Source organism: Miniopterus natalensis, chromosome 1 (assembly GCF_054644295.1).
Source record: "Miniopterus natalensis isolate mMinNat1 chromosome 1, mMinNat1.hap1, whole genome shotgun sequence".
Taxonomy (NCBI): Eukaryota; Metazoa; Chordata; class Mammalia; order Chiroptera; family Miniopteridae; genus Miniopterus; species Miniopterus natalensis.
The window spans coordinates 52,840,681-52,864,528 of record NC_142081.1 but is presented as its reverse complement, the minus strand read 5'-3'; the positions used below and the strand labels follow the sequence as shown (position 1 = coordinate 52,864,528).

At 40.6% G+C, this 23,848-nt stretch overlaps 1 protein-coding gene across 1 annotated transcript in view; it reads right to left on the bottom strand.

The window, feature by feature from the left end:
* The window catches only part of ATP8B4 (ATPase phospholipid transporting 8B4 (putative)), a gene marked incomplete at its 5' end in the record, with an annotated part of 163,171 nt that overhangs the window by 11,178 nt on the left and 128,145 nt on the right, over positions 1-23,848 (bottom strand). The window contains 5 exons of the mRNA XM_016210159.2: positions 3,566-3,811; positions 6,529-6,612; positions 18,791-19,014; positions 19,527-19,710; positions 22,487-22,634. Of these exons, the coding sequence (XP_016065645.2) occupies positions 3,566-3,811; positions 6,529-6,612; positions 18,791-19,014; positions 19,527-19,710; positions 22,487-22,634 (886 nt within the window). The remainder of the gene's footprint in view (positions 1-3,565; positions 3,812-6,528; positions 6,613-18,790; positions 19,015-19,526; positions 19,711-22,486; positions 22,635-23,848) is intronic.

Sequence of the window (23,848 nt, the reverse complement as noted above, 5' to 3'; positions counted from 1 at the left end):
GAGGGCAGGGAGAAATCAGGTAGAGGAGAAATCTATGGAACGGGGAGTATGTGGATAAGACTTAGAGGACTTTAACCCTGTAACATGGCAAAGAGATCACAGCCACCAAGTGGTGAGTCCCAGAACCTCGTCTTTAGAAATACAACTCAATGTGTGTGCATTACTGCTACCCAAATACGCCAAATACCCTGCAACCCAGTAATAATCATGTTACAGAAAATGCTTGCCTCACATTTTTAAAGAACACTCACAAATGTCTTTATTTAAGAACACTTACTTGGGACTACTGAATCTTAGTCCTAAACCTGGATTTCAGTCACTGTGTGATCTTGGGCAAGTCTTGGGCCCCCGTTTGTTATATCAATTTTATTTAAAATTATATCTGTTATGCTCTTAACATATGACCACCAAATTCTTTGAAACTCCTCTCTCTAGGGAATGGAGCTTAATTCTCTTTCCCCTGAATGTGGGCTGGACTCAGTGACTCACTTCTAATGAATAGAGTAGGAAAAGGGAAGTCAGTTTACAACAGAGAAACCTGAAAAACATCGTCTTAACCAGGTAACCAAGATCAGTATCACCAATGACAAATTATGTTGGTATCATGTGCTCCCTAATAGGATGTAGTAAGAAGACCCCATCTTTGTGATTCTTCCCCCAAATCCACAATCTCAGTCTATTCCTAAGAACACATCAAAGAAACCCAGGGACATTCTATGTATACCTCACCACACTCTGCAAACATGTCAAGATCATGAAAGACAAGAAAAGAGAACTGTCAGAGATTGGAGGAAACTAAGGAGACATGACAACTAAAGGTAATGTGGGATCCCAGAACAGAAGGTCATTAATGGAAAAACTGAGGAAATCTATAGTTCAGTTAATAGTATTGTACCAAGGCTAATTTCATAGTTTTGACCATTACACAGTGGTTATGTAAGATGTTAATGTTAACATTAGAAAAAAGCTAGGTGGACCACAGTTGCCCTTGAGGAGAGGGAAGGCGGGGAGTAGATCTTGGAGAGACAAATGCAAATTAGGCCTGAACCAAACAGAACTGAATAGCCCCACCCTGAAAGAGGTTACTCTGAGTCCTAAGTATGAATCCCTGAGAAAGCATGGGTATCATTCTTATAAAGCTTCATAATTGAAGGTAAGAAATGTTAAATAGTTTGATTTTTAAAACTCCAAATTACAGAATGTAAAATTCTGTGATCTTTTTTGTGAATAAACAATATCTTTAAAATAAGATTATTTCTATGATCTCTCAACTTGTGGAAAAGGGAGAAATGCAGTGGTGATATTTAACTATAACAAGAACTGTGTGCTTTATGGGAAAAACAGCTTCTAAATCTAAAGTTAATGTAGAAACATAGCACTGGCATTGCTGTGATAGAATATAAGAAAATAAATTATGGACAAGCAAAGGAAAAACAGAAAAAGATATATAAGAATACCAACAGACTTTTTAATTAAAAGAGAAAATTAACCAAAAATTATAGGGTTAGTTTTGAAAACTAGTTTCACTAAAAATATATAATGCTTGTCATATCTACAATGAATTTTCCAGGTATTCTTTGCCCCTATTTACATAGCAGATAATGTTAAGGACAGTTTGAAGAATAGTTTCTTTCCCTTTTGCTTTTTTCTTCAGATACTGGCCCTTTATTTCAACTGCTGCCTTTCAAATCATCTCTTGGAGCACCAAGTAACAGGCCTGATCTGGAAGTGAATAAGCTGTTACCACTAAAAAAATGTCCCTGTACATCCCACAACCTCCCCCCCCCCCACACACACACACACACAGTGGAAGGAGAATCCAGAGAACTGGATACGTGCCCTCATGACAAGGCATAGATCACTTAGTTCTCTGGGCGGGAACTATAAGAGTATACACTGAGTTTGCCCAGTGATCAAAAGGCAACAAAACAAGAGGTAGGAGTGCCCAATATAATGGCAAGAGCTGTAAGAGAAGACAGAGCAATAGCTTCTTGTGAAGTGATGTAGACCTTACCCTGGTGATAGACGCTCCTGACGAATGCCTTAGCTACGTCGGATGCTTCCAAGTCCCTCCCTGATTTTCTCCTCTGCTGCAGAATTGAACATTGGGGAGCTAGGCCTGGGGGGCTCACAAAGCATCAGTATGCTTGACTGAGTTGGAAAACAGACAGACTCCTTTTTGAGTGGAGAAATCTGGTTCTGCTTTTGGATGCTACTTGTCTGACTCTGAATTTTGAACTTTCGAGATGTCAAGTGTTAGATGGCTTTGGTATGGACTTCATGGTACTCACTTAGATAGGCCAAGGAATGGCAAAGATGCCCTTTTAAAGCAAGATGTTTACACTTGATTCATTCGATCTAATAAAATATTTGTTGAGTCATGAAGAAAAAGTCTGGGTTTAATGAGATCTTTTGTTGGATATGAGCAGCCAAGATTTGTAAAAGAGATTGTTTATAGGATAGAAAAGAGACTGACCAAAGGCAATTCAAACTCTATAAAAATTAAGCCCCTGATTGATACTTTCCCCTTAAAAACAAAAACAAAAAGCAAACAAACAAAAATCCCCAAAACAAAAACAGAAAACAGAAGCCACATTGCTTGCTGTCCCCACCCAGTGCTACAGATTTTTTTTTTTGTTTTTTAGAGAGTGGGAGGGAGAAGGAGAGAGAGAACTATCGATGTGAGAGCGGAACATGGATAGGCTGCCTCCTGCATGTCTCATTCCAGGGATCAAGCATGCAACCCAGGCATGTGCCCTGACCGGGAATCGAACCAGCAACCTTTCGGGATGACACCCAACCAACTGGGCCACACCGGCCACGGCCAGAGCTACAAATTTTAATGGGTCAGAAAACTCTTGTGAATTCTAATTTCATATCTGATAGTACTGTCCATCATTTGCATAAGAAGGAAATAGAAACACAATGCAAGATGTCCAGTGGAAGATCAATGGAACATCTAAAACCATCCCCGTCAGATTCAGAGGTGCCACAGACATAACATTGAACCTCTCAAGTGATTCCAAGGGACAGTATTGCCAAATAAACTTTAGATCTCACTTTAAAACCTGGGGATTATTAAGTCTTATAGAAATCATGAAAAAGTTTTTCTTTCTAAGTGGAAAAATTTTCTTCTCCAAACACCAGAAGGAACTAATAGTATAATTATCACTGTTTACCAACAATGCTCAACCCAATTTCATTGTGAGGTTTTACTAATGTGGAGGTTATACACAGACACTTAATGCTAATTTCCTACATCTGATAATTCACGCTAAAGCTTCCTGTCGTCTTTCTTTTTTCTGCTTACTGAGAAATAATTGACATACTTCACTATGTAAGTTTAAGGCATGCAGTATGATGGTTTGATTTACATTTACTGTGAAATGATTACCACAATAGGTTCTGCTAGCATCCATTTCAAAATGTGTAGTTAAAAAGGAAACCCCAGTCTTCCTGTAGGATTTTTTTTTTCTCCAAGAAGTCAACAAAATCCGTCAACAATGAAAGAGAATTTTAAAAGTTGTAAAGCCATCCTTTAGGACATTTTCACCAACGCCGTTACCTGCACACTGACCACGATGATCAGGGATGTGGCCGTGGTAACTGCAAAAGACTGGTAGTCAGCAGCGTCCTGTCCATCTCCTCCAGCCATGCTGTGGAAGGCCCCATAGGGGATGAAGAAGAGGGTCAGGGAGGTGTAGATTCCATGTGCCATGCAGATGAAAAATCTACGCTTGTTAAAGAGTAGATTCAGTTGTCCAGGTTGGTATAGCTGGGGAAAGTCCATGCTGTTCTGGTCATTTACGTCCTGTCAACAGAGAGTTACTTCAGCGCAGGGAGCATGGGGGGAAGTCAGAGAGGCCCTGAATTCCCTGACTCCAGAACTAGCAGGCGCATGTCTAAGCATACCCTCCTGTGCACTACCCATTGTCTTGTTTTCATTCCCACAGTAACCCAGAGGACACTAAAATGATCCCTATTTGATAAAGGAGGAACTTGAGTCTCCAAAAGAGATTCATGAGAGGTTATACAGCTCTTCAAGCAGAACCAAAACCTGACTCGCACCCAGATGTTTAGCTTTACACTGAAGTTTCCCTCCTGTACTCTCCTGCAGCTGCACTCATGGTCCCAGAATTCCTGTACATCATGAGCAGTCAACGGGCCCCGGGATTAATTGCCAAGACAGTGAGTGGTAGTAACCAGGGGATGGCAGCAGATAGCTGCCAATTGGAATTGGCCTATCAGAGTTCCCAACTTAGAGGGGAGGGGGAACAGGAGGAGGGTAACAGGAGAAGAGGGAAATTGCATCTAGGATTCCAGGTGGGCAGGGAGCTGAGCCTGAAGAGCTGAGTGTTCTATCCAGTAAAGATTCCAAAGGCAGTTACCAGGTGTTCGGGACAAAGAATTTCCCCAGAATAGGAAGGCATCATGTTTGGCCCCAGTAGGAGTCCTGGGAGAAACTAAAACTGTGCTTCCCAAGCTTAATGTGCATGTATATCACCTGGGGAGCAGATTACGATTCAGCAGGTCTGGGGTGGGGCCTGAGACTCTGCACTTCCAACCAGTTCCAAAGCTGATGACCACACTGTGAGCATCAAAGCCAAATGCCAAAACCAAAGAGGATGGCAAAGACTGACCACCGAGAACATCAGAGGACAATGGGTGGAGGAGAAGCAGCCGAAGAGGAAGGAACACGGGCATGGACTCTGGGGGCAGACCAAGTTCCCCTTCCCACCTGTGGGATGGCCTGAGTCTTGGTGCATGGGGTCCCAGGAAGAACACTGACATATTCTCTTCAGGAAGTCCTATTTTGAGATGCTATTGGGGACTTGTTTCCTCAGTGCAGTGAGGAGTTACATGCAGCTTAGCAGGTATGCAGTCTTAGACCTGTTATTGAACCTGTCTGAGCCTCAGTTTCCTCATTTCCAGAAATGCTAACAACAGTACCTCCTTCATAGGAACACTGTCATCATTAAATGAGCACGTAGTCAGCAGAATTCTTGCCATACCTTAAGTAATAAGTAACGGATGCCTCCATAAATAATAACAAAATAATGATAGTAATAATAACAATGGTGATAGCGTAGCAAGCTCAGAGTCAAGTGGGCTGGTGTCGGGCTGAATTCTATCACTTTTGGCTGTATGGCTTTAGGGCAATGACTTGAACCGCTGCGCCTTGGCTTCCTCCTTATAAAATGAGTGATCTATAGTGATCACCCAGGCCCTTCCAGAAGAGCACTCCATGATCCTGGGATCAGTCTAAGGACCAAAGTTGACAAAGCAGAAAAGGGAAGGAACAGACTCTCAAGTAAATGGCAATAGAGGTCTTATGATATTTTTTTTCAAATTGCACAAGAACCATCTTTTCCCAGAAACTGCTTTATTGCTATTATTTTACTCCACATTCTGGGCAGATACAAAGTACCAAGAAAAGAGACACTTGTCAACATGGGCACTTGGAAATGAATGTGCTTAAATCCTTTACATCAAAGGTCTTCAGGAGTCTATTACTTTGTGTGGATTCCATAAAATATGCCATTCACAAGCTGTCCTTTTTACATATGAAAAGTGAGACTTGTAACTGACTGCAAAGCCACAAAATGGGAGAGTGGATTGAGCTCATAATGTGAAGATTTATATTTTGCAATAGACAGCTTTGGGCCAGAAAATGAGGCTTAGCAAATGGGCCTAACAACAGCCTGGAGAAAATCTCCTTAAATATACTTCAATTTTTTAATTTTTTTTTAATAATACACTCTAATCGTGCCATGGAAACTCCTCTGGCTAGTCTTCCACTTCCCCATAGGCAGCCAGGCATTTTCCCCCTTCCAGGAAATACCTTCCAAGGCTCCAAGTGTGCCAAGGAGCCACCATTTTTGTAATTAATTCCCTCCCTTCTTTCCTCTCAAGCATGTTGAGCTAAACAAAAGAAGACTGCAATGCACCCTCTCCTCATGGCTATGGGCCTGTGTCTTTCTCTCTCATTGGAAGGGTGCTCTGCTGGCCTGTAGTTCCTGTTCTGGGCTGTGCTGCCAAAGAAGCCTCACCAAAGAAGCTAGCTCTCTGCACTCCAACCTGGTTCCATGATCTTCTATCTATTATTCGTGGTTCTCTACACTCTCAGAGGCTAATACAGCACTTCTTGGTGTGTGAACCACAAGGCACTAGTTCTGAGGCATATTAATAAGTGATATATGAAAAATAGATAACTAAAAGTACAATCACATGAGTTTGGGAAATGCTTAACTGAAAAGAAGTTAAAGAGACTATTTCCTGCAGACATCTCAGAGCTCTTAAAGGGATATGACATGGGGTATGAATCTCGTCTAAGAAGAGAGTAGCCAAACTTTGATCAGAGAACCTTTTTGGGGTGGTGGGGGGATCTGGAAGGGATTTTGACCCACGGCCTGCTAACTGCACTCCTAAGACTCTTTCTATGACTTGTATCTTCTACTTAGAAGTTAAAAACAACTAAAAGGCATCAATTGAGCAAAATAACTTGTAAACATAGAGAAAAATACATACCTGGTCAAAAATCCCCATGGCTAACACAGGAAGTGATGTGTAGACAATGTTAAAAAGGGTGATGAACCACTGGTCATAGACCGTCTGAAAAGAAATAACACATCAGTGAGAAACGTCATCCATAAGAGGGGGAATATTCGCTTGTAGGCTCTTAAATGAAATAGCTCAATTTCCCGAGGTGGGTAGGAGTTTAATTTTGGAGACAACAGGCATGAGTTCTGCCCCAGGCTCTGTCTCTTATCAGTTCCACTGCCTTAGTGGGATACTAAATCTCTCTCAACTTCCCTTTCTTCATCTTAAAACGCAGCCATACTCTCCCTTCAGATTTGCAGTGGGGATGAAGATGAGAGGAGTTGACCTAGAGAGAACACTGGACACAGTCAAGGTCCTGGACCCTCGTGGTGGGTTATTTCATTTTTCAGTTTTGCAATGGCTTATAATGAGCTCAGTGACCTAATCTAAGTGATATGCAAAGTATCCATTAAAATCTTCAAAGGGAGATGCAGAAATTAACCTGTCAGCTCTACCCTGTGTTCAGATAGAGAGCTTTTTCTTGGGAGTGCTTTAAAGTATGGTGAGAATGGAGCTATCTACTCAGGATACTGCAGTAAGATCATAGAAATATCCCCTTACATCTATATAGAGTATTTCCTTGCATGAGCCTCACTAAAAATCAATGAGAAATATAAAACAGGTATTATATCTCCATTTTGTGAATGAGTACATAGAGATGTAGAAACAGAATCTCTCAGAGTTACAGAGCTTAATACAGGCAAAGGCAAAAATTAAAACCCAGGGATCCAGCTCCTAAACAATGTCTGTTCTGCCATTCATATATTCATTCAATATTTATCAAGAAGCCACTATGTGCCAGGTACTATATTCTAAGCAATGGTAATTCAAACTGATCATTCAGATAAAAATTACTCATGAAATTTGCATTCTAATGGTAGCAGGAAAAGGGCAATAAACAAGATATACGTAAGAGTGAGTTAGTAGGTAATAAATACTAGGGAGGAAAGGGGAATAGGAAACGTGGGAGGGTTGTAGTTGCAAAAAGGTAATTAGAGAGGGTCTCACTGAGAAGTGACATTTGAGAAAATGTAGTATGCAACCTTACAGGGTCCCATCCCAGGGCAGAAATCTTAACAGGGTCCAAGAGGCCAACTCCTATCTACCCCAAGAGTCTACCAGAACACCAGCTTGGTCTCTCACTTCCTTCTGATGAGGGAATGCATTCAACACCTCTACTTAGATATATGCATTCAGAGTGTCTGACTTCACGCACCAGGAGACACATGAAAATGCTTATCCCAGCATTGGTCGTAATAGCTCCAAACCAGAAGCAACCAAAACAACCACCAGGTGTGGAAAGGAGAAAGAAAACTGTGGTACTATATTGACATAATGGAATAGTACAGAATAATGAATGTATGTAATACGCTACATCCAAAAACAAGATTGAATAAAAAAATATAAGTAATGCTTAGCAAAAGAAGCCAGGCAAAAAAGTATGATTCCATTTCAATAAAGTTCAAAAATGTGCCAATCTTTTCTAGGTTGTTGAGAGACTCATACTCATGGTAAAATTAAAAGACAAAGAACAACATGATTATAAAATGCCAGGGGAATGGTTACCTCAAAAGAGTTGGAAAAAGGGCATGGCTGAGAAAAGGTAAGGGGAGCTTCTGGGAGTTTGGCAGCATTCTGTTCCTTGCACTGGATCATAGTTACATGGATGTTCATTTTAAAATTTGTTAAGCAGACATTTACATATTAGGTACTTTTTTGTAGATTCATTATATTTGATAATTAGAAAAAGGAAACATAACTTTTTTTAGTCATAGACTGGCAAAACTTTGGACACTGGGAGGATTTTAAAATTCCAAACCCCAGGCCAATCAAATCAGTATCTTTGGGGGTGGGATGATCCAGGCATCGGTAGTTTTAAAATTTCTCCAAGAAGGCCCTGGCTGGGTGGCTCAGGTGGTAGGAGCATCATTCGGTAAACCAAAAGGTTGCAGGTTCCGTCCCTGGTCAGAGCACATACGTAGGTTGTGGGTTCGATCCCTAGTTGGAGCTCGTGCAACCGATCAATGTTTCTCTCTCTGTCTTTCCCCCTTCCTCTCTCTCTAAAATTAATTTTAAAAACAAAACAAAAGCATATCCTCAGGTGAGGATTTAGAAAAAATTTCCCAGGTAATTTCACTGCAAAGCCAAGATGGATTATTTCACTCACCCTCATCAAAAGAGAAAGAGAAGTAGCTGACATTTCATGATTGCAATTTAGAAAATATAAAAGCAGCCAAACTGAAATCCTGTAGCCCCAGGCAGAACCTGGTGCTGGTCAAGTCAGTTATCCGTCCTCACCTCATCTACCATCTAACTTCCGCTCACAGAGGAGAGATGATTCCTGGTATTAGGAAGGAAGGAAGAAAGAATCTGGGAAATTATGACATGCTAAACTGGAAGTAACTGATGGTCTGGCATGAAGAGCCACCATCATCACAAACTGGCCAGCAGGAAAACCTACAATTATTTCACAGCAGCATCTGTAAATTGGCACTTGGATTTGAAGCCTCATTTCTCAACTAGAGCAAGAGGGGACAAAAAGAGAAAAGCCCATGAGAATAAATCCTAAATGAGTTTTTGCAATTTCTTGGAAGAGTTCTACTACCACTCAGAATCACAAGAAAAATAAAATTAGCTGGTATTTACTGAGCACCTATTATATACCAGGCACTAGTTCAAGGGCTTTACATATATTGACTCATGAAGTCCTTACAAGCTTATGAGGTCATTACTACTAAGAGCCCCTAAATTACAGATGGGAAAACCGAGTCCGGTCAAGGTTGGGAGATTGCCCAACGTCATTCACTGAACACAAAGATTTTCAAAGTATGGTCTAGAGAATTTCTAGAGGATCTACAATGTCAAAACTGTTTTCACAAAAGGTACTAAGAAGTTAATTTATTTGCCCTTTTCTATCTCTTTCTCACATAAATGTATATGACTTGTGATAATACAACCAACTGAATGCAGAAACAGATATGAGAATCCATTCCAGGACCCAAGTCAGAAACCTGATATTACTCTTCCAATATCTTACATCAAATTAATCCCCAAATTCCACTGACCGAGCCATGCCAGACGGCTTGTGTTCCTGCCCAAGTCATTCTTCACTCCTGTGCTTTTCCTCCTGTCCCTGCTGCTGGGATGCCCATCCTCTTGTTCCTCACTACTTCACTATGATTGATCCTTGAAGGGTGGGCCCATGGACAGGTCTTCCAGGAAGCCTTTCCGAGTCCTGCCCCCTCCCACCCTCCAGGGTTGGGATCCAGCCACTTTTTAATAGTCCTCCAACAATCTGCCCCTCACAGCTTCATAACTGTCAACTTACAATCATTTATGTGCCTGTCCCCAGGACCTCCTCCACTAAAAACTGTGAGCTCCCTGTGAGCAGGTTATATGACTCACACACCTGTGTGGGCCCAAGACCCTAACTCAGTGCCTGGAATGTGATAATTATTCAAGAAAGGAAGCTTGTGTCTTAAGGTAAAGGCATTGGAGTCAGAAGACAGAACTGGGTATTCTTAAGTAAATAATCCCTCTGAGTCTTAGGTTTCTCGGCTATAAAATGGGGATTCAAGGGAGGTGGCGAGTACTCAATGAAATAAGTAAATGCCAGTACAGCAGCACCTGACAAACAGAGAGTGCTCAATAAGAGCACAGCTTCATTATGAAAGGAAGGGAGGGAAGGAAGGAAGAAGGGCCAGAGGGATCCAGGCTTCAAATGGCGTGTCTAATGGGTAAGTGAAAAGGCCGATTTTTTCACTATTTATACTTTTTAAATGAAAATATAATTCTTTATTGCTATAATTAACCATGGACATTTAGTTCTATAATGAACTATATTAATAAAATCAATAGCAAATTAGAATGAGATTTAAAGAAAACTGAATACCTTGATGTCATTAAGCATTTTCCTCATGAATAATTAATGATACTGATCACTGTTTACTCTAACTCTAGTTTTGCCTCAGGTCCAACCAAAATGTGTTCATCTGAGTCATTCACCTTTTTAAAAGTGCTCTTCCTGGTTATGTGCATTGGCTTAGCAGTGTTGAGGTTTAGGGGCTTCCACAAAAATTAAAGTCACAAGCAATATTTCTTCTACAACAGGCTTTTTCCTCCCCTTGCAAGAGATCTCTACCTGCTCAAACAGCTAGCCTAGTATGCTCCACTTCTCCTGAACATCCTTAGATACCCTCAGGAAATTTTTAAGCCCCCTCATGTGACTAGAACCAGCTGAGAGGGGCACACTAGCCTAGACCACAACTCACATGGACCGCATCGCAGTCTCTCCCCTTCCAGGTTTTCTCAAGCCCTCCACCACTTCCACTACCCACCCACCCCCAAGCACACGCATGCATGCACATATGTGAGTTGACCAGATGTCCAAAAGAGATGGGAGGGGTGAAAGAGGGAAAAGGAGTGATTCCTCTGGAGCCCCTGGTGTGGGAAGCATTCTGACCTGAGACTTGACCAATCTAATGTGCTGACACTCTGGTTTGGGGTAACTCAAATTATTTGTATAAACAGGGGTCCCTGGTATATAATATTTGCTATCATATAAAAAATATTTAAATATAAATATATTGTACCAGGGTCTCTGTACTCCTAGGGCCAGTCGTACCACCTCGACTTCCAAGTTCTCTGTTCCACATCTCCAATATTCTGAATAAGAGAAAAGTCATGCTCCTGTGAGAAGCCACTAGTCTGTTTGGAATCATGTAAGTGTCTCCACAAGAAGCAGAAAAAAAGGGAGAGGAGAGTTCTCCATTTTACCAACTTCACTGTTTTCCTATTTAAGGAAAGCTCCTCCTGGCTCCTTTCTTTGTGGGAGCAATTTATCAACCTTATCAACCATTTTATAGAGTAAAAATACTCTTAACTACAAATTACACTCTAAAAGCCTGGGAAACACAAACTCTATGATTTATAGAATGCCACATTTAAATAAACCTTAATAAGGCTCTTAAACAATTACAAAGGGCTCTCCACGCCGAGACCATTGGCTTAGCTCCTATTCCAACAAGGGGATGAGCGGCGTCTTTGAAGACATGCATCTCTGTGTTTGCTGTGTGTTGCAGGGGGAAACTATATAATAATATTTTTTCTTTTTGGCCTTAAAAAACATTTGTCATTTAAAGAAAACACATTTTGGAATAAATATGAGGTACTTGGCCTCAGCACATCTGTTCCTGATTTGTGTAATTAGCAGAAACCCACTAGCAGGATCCAGGAGGAATGGCCCGAGACTGAGCACCCGCCCCTCCCTGGGTTTTCCACAGAGCACATCTGGAAGGCGAGGGCTGGGGGAGGAACCGCCAAGCCAGGTTGAGAGGGGCTCACAGGTAACCAAATCCATGAAATCATCAAAGCCTTGGGATTAGTCGCACTCTTTCACGTCACTTTCCAAACTTTTCATTGTGAGTTTTCTTATATTGTTTGTCAGAACTAAAGTTTTTCTGGCCTTGACAACATAATTGTTTCCATATCACTGCAGAATTTTTTTAAAAAAACACACACATACACAGCTCTGTATCTTACTGACAATGATAAATTGTCATCAGATAGTATCATCTCACAAGTACACAGTGCCAGTAGTTGCATAGTTTCAAATGTGAATTTCCTAAATAGGGCCTCAACCAATGTCTTTTATTTTTCATTTTTTGGCTCTATACCTGGTGGGGGACAGCTCATCTTTATTAAAACCCCTGAGGGCATAGAGCACTTTTAGACTAAGTTACATGTATAAATTGTGCACGCAAGCCCACAGTGGACTCCATGGAAATCATGGGATAAGATGTGTCCTTAAAAAGAACCCATGATTCAGCTTAGAGACCTATTTGACCTTTTTCTAAACCCCTCTGGCCCAGAAATCTGGTTGGAAATCTCATCAGGACAGATTATATTTAAATTCTCTCAGTAGCTTTGGTTGGAGTGCTTGCTAGCAAAAGGTGGCCTCAAGCTTCCAGATGACTCCAGGAGGCAGTTTGCCTAGAGATAGGCCTGGCCTTTCTAAGGGCCTAAGGTCTGGGAGTCACCCCCCAAGATACTGGCTTTCTCTCAGTAAGGGAGTTCATTTTTCCCACAGTCATATTGAACTGAGTGTTTCTGGATGTTTCTCCTTACGATTCAAAATAAAGCAAACAGTGCAGCTCGTGTGGCTCAGTGGTTGAGCATCAACCCAGAAACCAAGAGGTCATTGCAATTTCCAGTCGAGGCACATGCCCAGGTTGCAGGCTCGATCCCCAGTAGGGGGCATGCAAGAGGCAGCCAATTGATGTTTCTCTCTCATCCATGTTTCTACCTCTCTATCCCTCTCCCTTCCTCTCTCTCTAAAAATCAATAAAAACATATTTTTTAAAAATAAATAAAGCAAACATTTTCCTGGTTAGGGGTTGAAGGAAGACAGTTTAAAAACAGAAAAAGAGCCCTGGCTGCTGTAGCTCAGTTGGTTGGAGCATTGTCTCATGTCCCATGCACCAAAAGTCAGCAGGTTCGATCCCCAGTCAGGCGAGAACGGAAGGCAACCAATCAATCTCTCTGTCTCTCTGTCTCTCTGTCTGTCTCTCTCTCTAATAGCGATTTTAAAAAACTGGTATATTAAACAAACAAACAAACAAAAACCAGAAAAAGATATAGCCATTCTCCTTTTCAAGTCTGCGACAATTAGAGTGGCCAGTTATCAAGCCGAGGCAATGGAACACTGAAGGGAGGGTCAGAAGACAGGGCTTCCAGTTCCAGCCTTGCCTATCCCTGATTCTTGGCTGATTCTTGGCTCTTGGGCGACTCCTCCTCTCTAAAATTAAGGGTTAACCTCATTATCTCCAACATTCCCTGCCAGAGCAAAGATTCTAGATTTCAACAAAACATACGCTTTTTGTTCTGTGTCCCAGCTGTTTCTCTCAGGAAAGCAAGCGAAAGGAGTGTGGTTCTTCCCAGGCAGATCCTTTCCCCACGTGTCCCAAAGCAATCAGAACAGAGGCGAGGCCCTGAAGCTAACCAGAGGGAAGTCCATGAGGCAAGCACAGCCCAGCCTGCTTCCCATCACCCTTCATCTGACATGTCCTCTGTGCCATCATCCCACAGGCAGCGAATGATACCACCCACTGGCCCTTTTGAGTCTCGCACGCCGCAGCTGGATCGGCTAGCACATCTGCTCCAGCCCACCTACCAGGATGGGGCATTGGCTAGAATCTACCAGGGATATCACTAGAGAACAAGGGCCTGGATAGAATTTACCAGGCTCCGAGAGACAGGCCAGTGTAGTAACGAAAAAGCACATGTCACTTCATTAAGTAATTAAACTGGTGTTTCTAAAAGTCAACACTGTATGTAAGAAAGCACAATCTGTTTACATTTGGTCAGATGTTTTCGGCTGCAGAGTGGATTACTTCAAAGCAATCTGTTAAGAGGTGTAGGGAAGAAATATTTAGGTGCTTATGAATCATGCTAAGACTGGGAACAGGGTTGGCCCCAAGACATGGCGCATCCACGACAAATTTAATTCAAAAAAACTCTTGGTGGAAAAAAAAGAGAAAGTAGACTGGAGTTGTTCAGCATCAGTCTCACATTTATGAAAATAGAATTGTTCCCAGAATGTAAGTTTCCTGAGGCAGACACTATATCCCCTCTCGTTCATTCTGGTGTTCCTGGAGGCCAGCGGAGCACTGGGCCCTAAACTGGCCAAGTTTATTTTTATTAAATGAGTGAGAATTCAAAGACTATACAGTGGTACCCGGGTTTTCTAATGTGATCTGTTCCAGGAGACCGTTCGAGTCCTGAAACGTTTGAAAACCGAGGGATCCACAGCTGACAGGTAGGCCTCAGGATTTTGCCCTCAGCGGAAGCCATGGAGCGTGTTCGACTTCCAAGGCACGTTCGAAAACCGAAGCATTTGCTTTCGGGTTTAAGTCATCCCTAAACCGAAATGTTCGTCAACAGAGATTTCGAAAACCGAGGTACCACTGTACGTTCCATGTTGGAGAATGCATGTGAGTCTCACTCCTATCAGGATGGGGCAGATTAGTGACTGGTGATCAGGTCAACCCAGGAAGGGCCTCTAAACAAATGCCTAGTGTTTCTAAAATCTGCCAGACTCTGGAGTTTTATTAATACTGGACCCAACTCAACATGGAGCCTTCAATTCTATGGAGGCAATTTAGGAGAGGGATGGCAGGAGGTAGAAAGACCTGAGAGCCGATTTTCAGCCTCATCAATCAACACATGGCTTCAGAGGCCAAAGCCAACCACATGATCTCAATGGGAGGGAAAAATGTGACTGCAGAAATGTCCCCTATTTAGAAATTCTCATTCCCTGCAGAATTTCCCCAATTTTTTTTTCTTCACTTGCCTCATTTACAACATATTGTCCTTAGAAAAACAGGGCTAAGAAAAAATGCCAATAGATTTTTTAGTTAAACCCGTTGCGAATCAGGACCTTCTAGTGAAAAGCAAGGAATGGAAATGAGACAATGATCCCAAGTCCACATCAGAGTTGCCCTCGCAGGCAGTTCTCATTTTCACTAACACACCAGACCACTGTATGTTATAAAGAGTTTCCATCTTTATAATGGAATAGCACCTGTTCTAGAAGACACTGCCTGCTGTACAAAGCACTGTTAAGTAAGAGCCCCCTTCAATGCCATGCAGTTTTTTAAAGGTGTTTCTGAATGAGTTCGTGTTAAATGGAATTTCAGAAATTAAAAAGAGAATTCAAATTCAGCTGACTGCTGGCCAGTTGGAAAGTGTTCAGGTAGGAGGGGGAGGGGTGTTCTCCTTTTTCTCTACAGTCTCTCACCTTTATACAAGCCAGCCCCTGAGTCCCGGCAGGCAGCTAGGCTTTTAGGCATCACCTCCACATAATTTTGAAAATGTTCACGCACTCCCTTGAGATTGAGCCCCTGCAGCTGTCCTAGATCCTCACCCATTTCTCCTTTCCCATGCTTTCATATTGACTTCAATTACAGTACTTCTGTTGCACTTATTTATGCAACTTGTTTATTTCCCAGTGAGAAAACAAGTTCCAGGTGGGTAGGGATTTGTCCTAATCATCATTTTGTTTTCTCTCCCCAAGATGGTAAACAACTATTCCCACTAGCAATTTGACAATGCAGTATGACTCACAGCTATGGGCAAGGAATGAATTATTCAGTTTAAATAAGAAAGATACAAACAGTATGGTCTCAGATATATAAAAGTTGATATATATTCACATATAATTATTTTTATAATTAGAAAAAAATTGTGAGGGCAGTGGACAAGACGTTGCCAAAGTTTAAATGTAAACCCTCCACACTTTAGCGTATGAAATAGGGCTCTTTTGTCCATTCGTCTAGAGTTAATTAAGAAGATAAAAGTTTCTGAAAGGGAAAAAAACAAATAGCTTGTTTCTTTGGAGATAAGTATTCTTAGCATCATTTTGTCTTTCATACATCTTACTGCCTCCAAAACACTGCAACTAAGATCAGCAGCAAGGCTATGTCAGATTTTGAATTTGTGGTTGTAGAGATGTGTATTTCAGAATTTCCCAAAGTGGACTCTGTGTGGCTCCTGTTTTACAGGACATTATGCATGTTGCTTAGGGAAGAAAAACAGGGTTCTGTGCCAAATGAGTTTGGGTAATAATACCAAATCTCATGGACTCTAAGATGTTATATATTGTAAGAGAGACTATTATCGATGCCAAGGTTAGACCAAATGAGGAATCCAATAAAGCTAAGGGCAGCAAAGGGCTGAATCCTTATTGTGAGAATAAAGGAGAAACAAATCTTTGTGTAGAAAGGGACTGCGGGAAAATGTGCCTATGACAGCCTTGGTACTAGCTAAAGGGAGAGGTAAAAAAACCTCTTCCTAAAAATTTGAACAACAAATGGTATGCACTAGATTTGAAATACAAATTCAAAAAGTCCTGCAACACAGAAAGAGAGCTCAGATAGACAGTGTCCCCAGGGTACTGCCAGAAGCCACACAAATGCTCTTTGGAAAAGAGTGACTTCAGGAATAATGCCATCAAGATGGCAACATAGGTCATTTCAAGGTCAGTTCCTCTCACAAGAAGACCAATGGCAACTATCCACAGACAAGACAGCACTGTGAAAACCTCAGAGCTGGGGGCATGAGGCTGAAGCACCAGCCTGGACCCCGGAGATGGAGAAGGGCCACATCCAAGGAAAGAGGAGCAGCTACGCTCTGACTGCATGGTCCCTCAAGCAGGTGGCACAGCACTGCACCAAGATGGTCCCTCGGGGCCTATGGTTTCTCCAGTGGGGAACAGAGAGCCCCAGGTAGATGTCTAGCTCTCCCAGCACAGCAGGGCACTCCCTGGGTCCATTCCAGTCATGCCTCATGGGAATCACCAGGAAACCTGCAGAGGCTCAACTTGCTTCAGCTAGAGATGGAGAAGGGGCGGGGCTGACAGCAGCCAGCGCTCAGATCTCACTCTTGGTGGGTCTCATTCATACTTTCAGCGGCGCTGGAGCAGAGAGATCCCAGCCTGGGCTCTGCCCATCTGCAATTCAATCAAATACTTAAGAAGAAACTTAATCATAGACAGGTGGTCTGTCTTACAACTGGGTTAAACCATCAGCTACTCATGTCTTTGGAGAAACCATTGTTCTTGCTATTCTCTTTTTAAATGTGAACATTGGCGAGAGACTTAAAAATCTAATTGCTTAACATCTGACCCTGACTAATTTTATCAGATCCGACGAGCAGAGCAGAAAACCACCTAAATGTAGAGGTTAGGAGTCATTGAACATAATTTTCAACTTCACAGTTTTAGTGAACACAAATTTGGCAGTAAACCTGCTTATCCAAGCTTGCTGTGTGTGTACATACAAATCATTAAAACTTTTCTGTGTCCACAAATGTCTAAGTGAGGGTTAAGATGTCCCTTCACAGCTTTGCAATTTTTCAAAAGCCTCAAACATTTGCAATATGAAAAATGGATCTCTCAAAAACACCACTTAGCAAATAGCCTTACTTCATTTTCACATGGAGGGAATATCACCTTCTCAGGAAGGCACAGTTCACATTCCCATACCTATCTTTGTTGGACAAAGGTGGAATTGTGAGCAGATAAATATCTCCATCTCAATGCCTTCTCAAGGTAGAGTTAAAATCAAGACTTTGCTTTACTTCAACTGTCTGCAGATTACTAAAAATAATCAAGAGTCTTTTTAGTTCTGAGAATGTTATACTTAAAAGAGAAAATTAGGAATGGCTGTGGGGTGCCTCACTTTAAGAAATCTCAACTTCTCAGAAAAAAAGAAAAGATATATGAAACCTACCTTCACTACAAACAGGGTTTGCTAATCTCCCTTGGCACATTTAAGATAACATAAAATGCTAAGATTTAACTCGTATTCAATTTTTCTGGAATAAAAATGATTGAAAAATATCAGCTTCATGTATATTATTGAAACCAGTGATTAAACCCAAGAGGGAGGAAGAACAATTGAAGAAATCTCTAACAAGAGTTATGGCTATCATAACTCTCCTTGTCCTTGTCATTTTCAAGGACAATCCTTTTCTTTTGTTGTTGTTGTTTAAAATAATAATGTCATTTTTAATTAATAAGTATGTTTAAATACTATAGGTTTTACATTTCACAATTGATACCCAGGGTCAAACTTTCCTGATATCCAAGATATGGGGTTAAGTAATATCCTTCAAAATGAAGATGAGTGGATATAAAAATAGAAACCTAATTTATGAATTTGATGATTTTTCTTGGTTCTAATCAACATACTCTATATATCAATTTTTTAGCCAATGAACTGCTGTCAAAACATCCTTGATGTCAGGGTATTAGTTACTTCTCCCTGATATAAAATATTTACATTCAGTGTGTTGGGTGAATGAAAATTTTCCCAGCAGAGATACCTCAACATTTCTTGTTATTGTTTCTCAGACTTCGGAATTAAAACTCTGTATCAAGTTTACCTGTTATCATACAAAAACATTTTAATAAAAACTTAAAGAAATGAAAACTCATTGGTTAAGAGAAAAATAAAATTCCACCTAAATATATATTCTTCTTTGGTTTAAAGCTCAAGTTAACTATCAATTACATAATTGCTATAGTGTCACTATTTATTAGTAAAAAGCCATGAAGCATAGTAAATTATAATCCAAGGGATTTTATAAAAGAAAGAAAAGTGCTTTTTTTTTTTTTTTTCTTTTTACCAACCTGGGCTGAGAAACCACAGAAGAAACCAAACCAGAAATGCACAAGTGTGAATGCAAAATTCTTATAGAAGAAATAGCATAAGAATTTGCACATCCGGAAATAGGACCACCTTCCGTGAACAAGGAGAAGCCTTTGGAGGTATTGAAACTGTACAAATGAATAGTCACTGGCTAAGACTGCCTGCAGTCCTTCCTGGCCGCTGATCCCAATGCCAATGTGAGCACCTGCAGAAGAAAAAAGGAACACTCTCATTCCCCAAACAAACACAATCTCTTTGGGGAACTTGCCATTCCTCTTTTATGGCATTATTTATACAGAAAACTTACAGCTATAGCATTGATAATTTTCACATGTATTATCTCATGAAACACTCATGAGAGGTATTTATCTTAGTTTTACAAAGAGGACATTGGCACAGAAAAGTTCAATAACTTGCACAAGGTTTTACAATTTGTAAGTGGCAAAGCTGGGACTAAACCCAAGTGTTGGGACTGTGGGACCAGTGTTCATTCCTCTATACCAGTGTCCTTTTCTAGACTAAAAATACACAAAATATTTAATTACAGACAATTTTTATGAATGCTAATAATGGTGGACTCATTGGACCCAAAGTAATCATTTTAGAATCAAATAAGAAAAATGAAGTTGTAATGGAATCTCCATTACATATTGCCAAATGCTGAACCTGAGGACTCCAGGTATGCAGCATGCCCTGCTTGAACAAATGTTCTCTTACTTTTGATCATGCTGACATCATTGGCTCCATCGCCTATGGCCAAAGTGACAGCATTCCTGTGTTTCTTCACCAGCTCTACTACTTGGGCTTTCTGGAGTGGCGTGACTCGGCAACACACCACAGTCTTACACATGCAGGCAAGTTCTAGGAGATCATCCTTGACATCACTTTCTAGGGCATGAGCCTGTTATTTTTTTTTTTTAAATCCAGAATAGAACAAGAAACAATAAATCAGAAGCCATTTGGGAAGCAGATTTCTTGTTTCTCAACTGATTTATTTTCTAAACAGTTAAATTCATGTTAAGCAACAACCACCAACTAAAGAAATGAGCATCGAACTCCTACTAAGCACCAAGGGATTTTGAATAACAGTAAAAGACACAGCGCCCTTGCGTGTCCTCCCTGATAGTCATCATGATGAACTGGAGAGAGATACAGTTAATGCCAGAGAAGTTCCTGAATCTCTGGAAATAAGAAAAAGCAAAAGACAAAACCTATTCATCACCCCACCAAGTTTAGAATGAACTACAAAATGGTGATTTGTTTGTTCTCCATGATGGAATTTTTGTTTCCTTTGTACTGTTGTTTTGTATATTTAGTGTTTGTTGCTGTGGCTATTAATACATGGGTCAATGAAAAGCGGATAATCTGGAGACCAGTCCTTGAAAAACATAGTGATTGAAATCCAGAGAGGCCTCTGCAAAAGGGTGGCGTGCAAAAAAAAGGTGGTGTCTCCAACAGGGTTCCCCAACCATTTCCACCCTTTCTCCTCTCCAAATACATAACAGCCTTCAGCTATGCCAAGAAATAACTGGAAAAGAGAGAGCATAATCCATTGCAATTAATGTGCAATTTTTTTCTGGAAAATATCTTGCTGTATATTACTTAATAAACACAATAAGAGGAAACCAGAACTCACCTAAACTTTAAGTCACTGTATCTTTGGATGAATCTTCAACAAGATATTTACAGCCCCTCACAACTGGCCCCTATATTCCTTTTGAGTTCTGTCTTCTTTCATCTTTCAGTTTGCTCTTTGATCCCATTGTGCCAACTTTCTTATTTCCATAATTTGACAGGTTTTTTTCTTGCATCTGTGCCTTTGCACTGCTGTCTCCTCTATCTGAAAATATCGCTTCCTCCAGGAAGTCCTCCCTGACTTTCCCACAAAGAACTAAATGAGTCTGTCTCTCTGCTCTCAAAGCATTGTGTTCACTCCTCTTTATAATACTTGCCATGCCACTGTGAGATTAGTTGTTCCACCAGATGGCAATCCTTAAAGCAATGTCCATGTTCTATTCATATCCTTATCTTTGGGCTCTAGTACTGTGACCTAGACATGCTTAGTAAATGTAAATGGTATGAATAGAAAGATGGGTGAATGACTATAAAAACATGTACTGAGGTAGATAATTCTCACGTCAAGGTCTATAACTCCTACAGGAAATTGTGAGCTAGCCTTCTCAAATATAAATGCTCCTTCTGAAAGTATGTAACTGGCTGTCTTGCTGAGAATGGTCCCCTTTTCTCTCTTTTCTTTTCACTTTACCATCAAAAATGAAAACCTAGACTCCCAGACTCTGAGAAAGAAGGACCCAATTGCATTCTGCAAAGCATCAAAATTTCAGCAAATTGGAATTATAATTTGTTGGGAGTTTTTTAAGCTTTTGACTATACTATCAGATACATGGCCAGTTCTCCTTAAATGAAAAATGACATTTCATGGTTTCATAAGCTTTGGGCATTGAGGCTGAAGGGGCTCTTGAAGAAGATCTATCTTAGCTTTTTCAGCATATTTAGAGACAGAGAATAGTGTCTGTTATCACCTGAATACTCTAACCCACCACACAGTGGCTTCTTTGAGCTTGAGGGAAAGGCAAAGTGCAGCTCATTAGGGACCTTTTCCATATTATGGTCCCTGGTCAATTCAGCTGGGAGGCCACCAGCTCCAAGTCCCAGATGACAGGTTTATAATTTTCAGTTGCTATTCATTTGTGCAAGGGAGAAGTTCGTGTCATCTGGACAAACTTTCAACTGAGCTTGGCCTGCAGCTGAGCTCTGTAACTTTCCATGGTGTAGAAGGCAACACATAATTACGTCTGGAATCCAGCTGGATAATGCTCTAAGCTAAGAACTAACAGACAGCTGATCACAGGGGGAAAAGACAATGTAGTCAGATCCAACTTCTTTTGCCCTCTAAGAAAATGTCTAAAAGAAGATGCCCTTATTTTACAAAGTCTGACACAGAGAAAGGATCATCAAAGAGGAGTAAAAATGTGAGATTAGTTCTTTTTGCACATAAATGATAATTTCACTGGAGTGCAATCAGAGCTTTTGTTTTCTAAATTAGAAACTAAGAAGAGCATTTTGATATTTGTTCAAGATTTGGAACCTGAACTACATTAAAAGTGCAATGCAAGTTTATTCTATTACGACAAGAACCAGATTTCCTAATCAAAGCAAATTGTTTGGCATTGCTGTAAAATGCTGCTATTTAGAAAAACCACTAGAGGTATCTTAATGGCAATAATTTGGAGTGGTAATTATATGAAGGTCGGGTTGTACTCTGCAAATCACAAACATTAGCAAGAGCACTAATTGCAATACCTTCATCCAGTTGCATTATTTTAATTAAATAACAGTGAACTATGACACTCGCCCTTAGGAAAGCACCTAAACAATCTTGCTAAATAGTCTACAGTCATTTAGACAAGATTGATATTCTGTGAATTCAGTATTTCTTTGGAACCTCCCTTCACTGTGGTGGTTCAAGCAATAATGTATGAAATACATATTAGAAGTTTCCTTTCCTCTCACAAACAGGAAATTATTGTGTATGCCTTGTTTCCAGTCATGTCATTTGTTTGGAAAACACAAATGGAGATCTCACTATGATGGCACAAAAAACATGATTATCGGGGCAAAGTAAAAGAAAGAACAAAAGCCTTAAGTGAACTCACCAAACTGTGGCCATTGATAATTAAGGCGTAATCTCCCGTTACGGTCTCTTCTACAACTGAGTCCAGCTCCAGCTGCTGCTTTTTTTCAAAAATTACATGGCCATTGGAAGAACTTCTGTTTTGTCCAAACAAAATTTCCTTTGCTTTCCTTAAAGGCAAGGAGCGGCGGAAGGAGCAAATCATAACAAAGTATACAGAGCATACCTTTTAATTCTAACAAGAGACTGGCCTAGAGGTAAATTCATTTGTCCCCATTTAGACAGACTGTGACACAAGATTCAGCAAGCTTCATAACTCTGTAATAGAGATACCATAGCAAATTTCCAAATTCCAGGAAGTAGGAGGGTAAACATAATTTTTTTTAAAAATCATCTTGAACATTTTAAATTACTTAAAAGCTAAATCATCATCTTGATCTGGCCTTGAACTAGGGGCACTTGATAAATTTGGTATATAAGGTTGTTTGAGTTTCAAACACTTAAGAACCACTGATCTGGCATGATATTGCTAAATAATGAAAGGGAAAGACTAAAGAAAATTTGTGATATCTTCTAGTAATTCTGGGGAATCTGTGTAGTAAATAAATTAATCAATCTGTAGAACAATGTAATATGACCCATCTTAAAACAGCAGGCTTCTAAGAAGGACAATACATTTGACAATACAAATGATAGCACTTACTGAATTGGCATAGTCATTATAATTAACGGAATATTTTAAGTGAAAATTGTTACTCATCAGCTCAAACAATAGAATAAGTCTTCTGAGAGAGAAAATACAGACACCACGCAGAGCGTCATTCCAAATGGAAACTCCTTTCAATGCCCTAGCTCTGACCAGCAGTAGAATAATCCTGCCCTCATCTCATCCATCTCTGCTGTTTAAGAGGAAGATTGTATGGTAATTCAATATCCTTAGAAGTGGCCTTTTACTTTTCTCTTCAACATGGAAAAATAATGCTTTTAAACGAAGGGAAATTTCCTCTCTGAGGACCCTTGAATGACAGGCTTTGAAATGCCATAGGGGAGGCTGACATGACTTCAGAACTCTCAGCCACAGCCAGGGAGCTACACAGCAGACACTCCCTGAAGATGAGTGTCAAAGCTAGCCACCAACACTTCAGGCCACAGCTTGCATATACAAAATGAGTACCCGTGAGGGAACGGGGAGTGAGAGACAGGCCAGAAAATGGATGTGTTGGCTTAGAGCAAAATGAAATGGTTCCCCAAGGGTTCATCCTACATAGAAGTTTAATAAAAAAGTTTCAGGCTGTGACTTTCCTGAAAGAAGAAAGTGTTCACTGTACAAAAACAATCACTGTAGTTCTCAACTTTTTATTTGAAAATGTAACACTAATTGTTT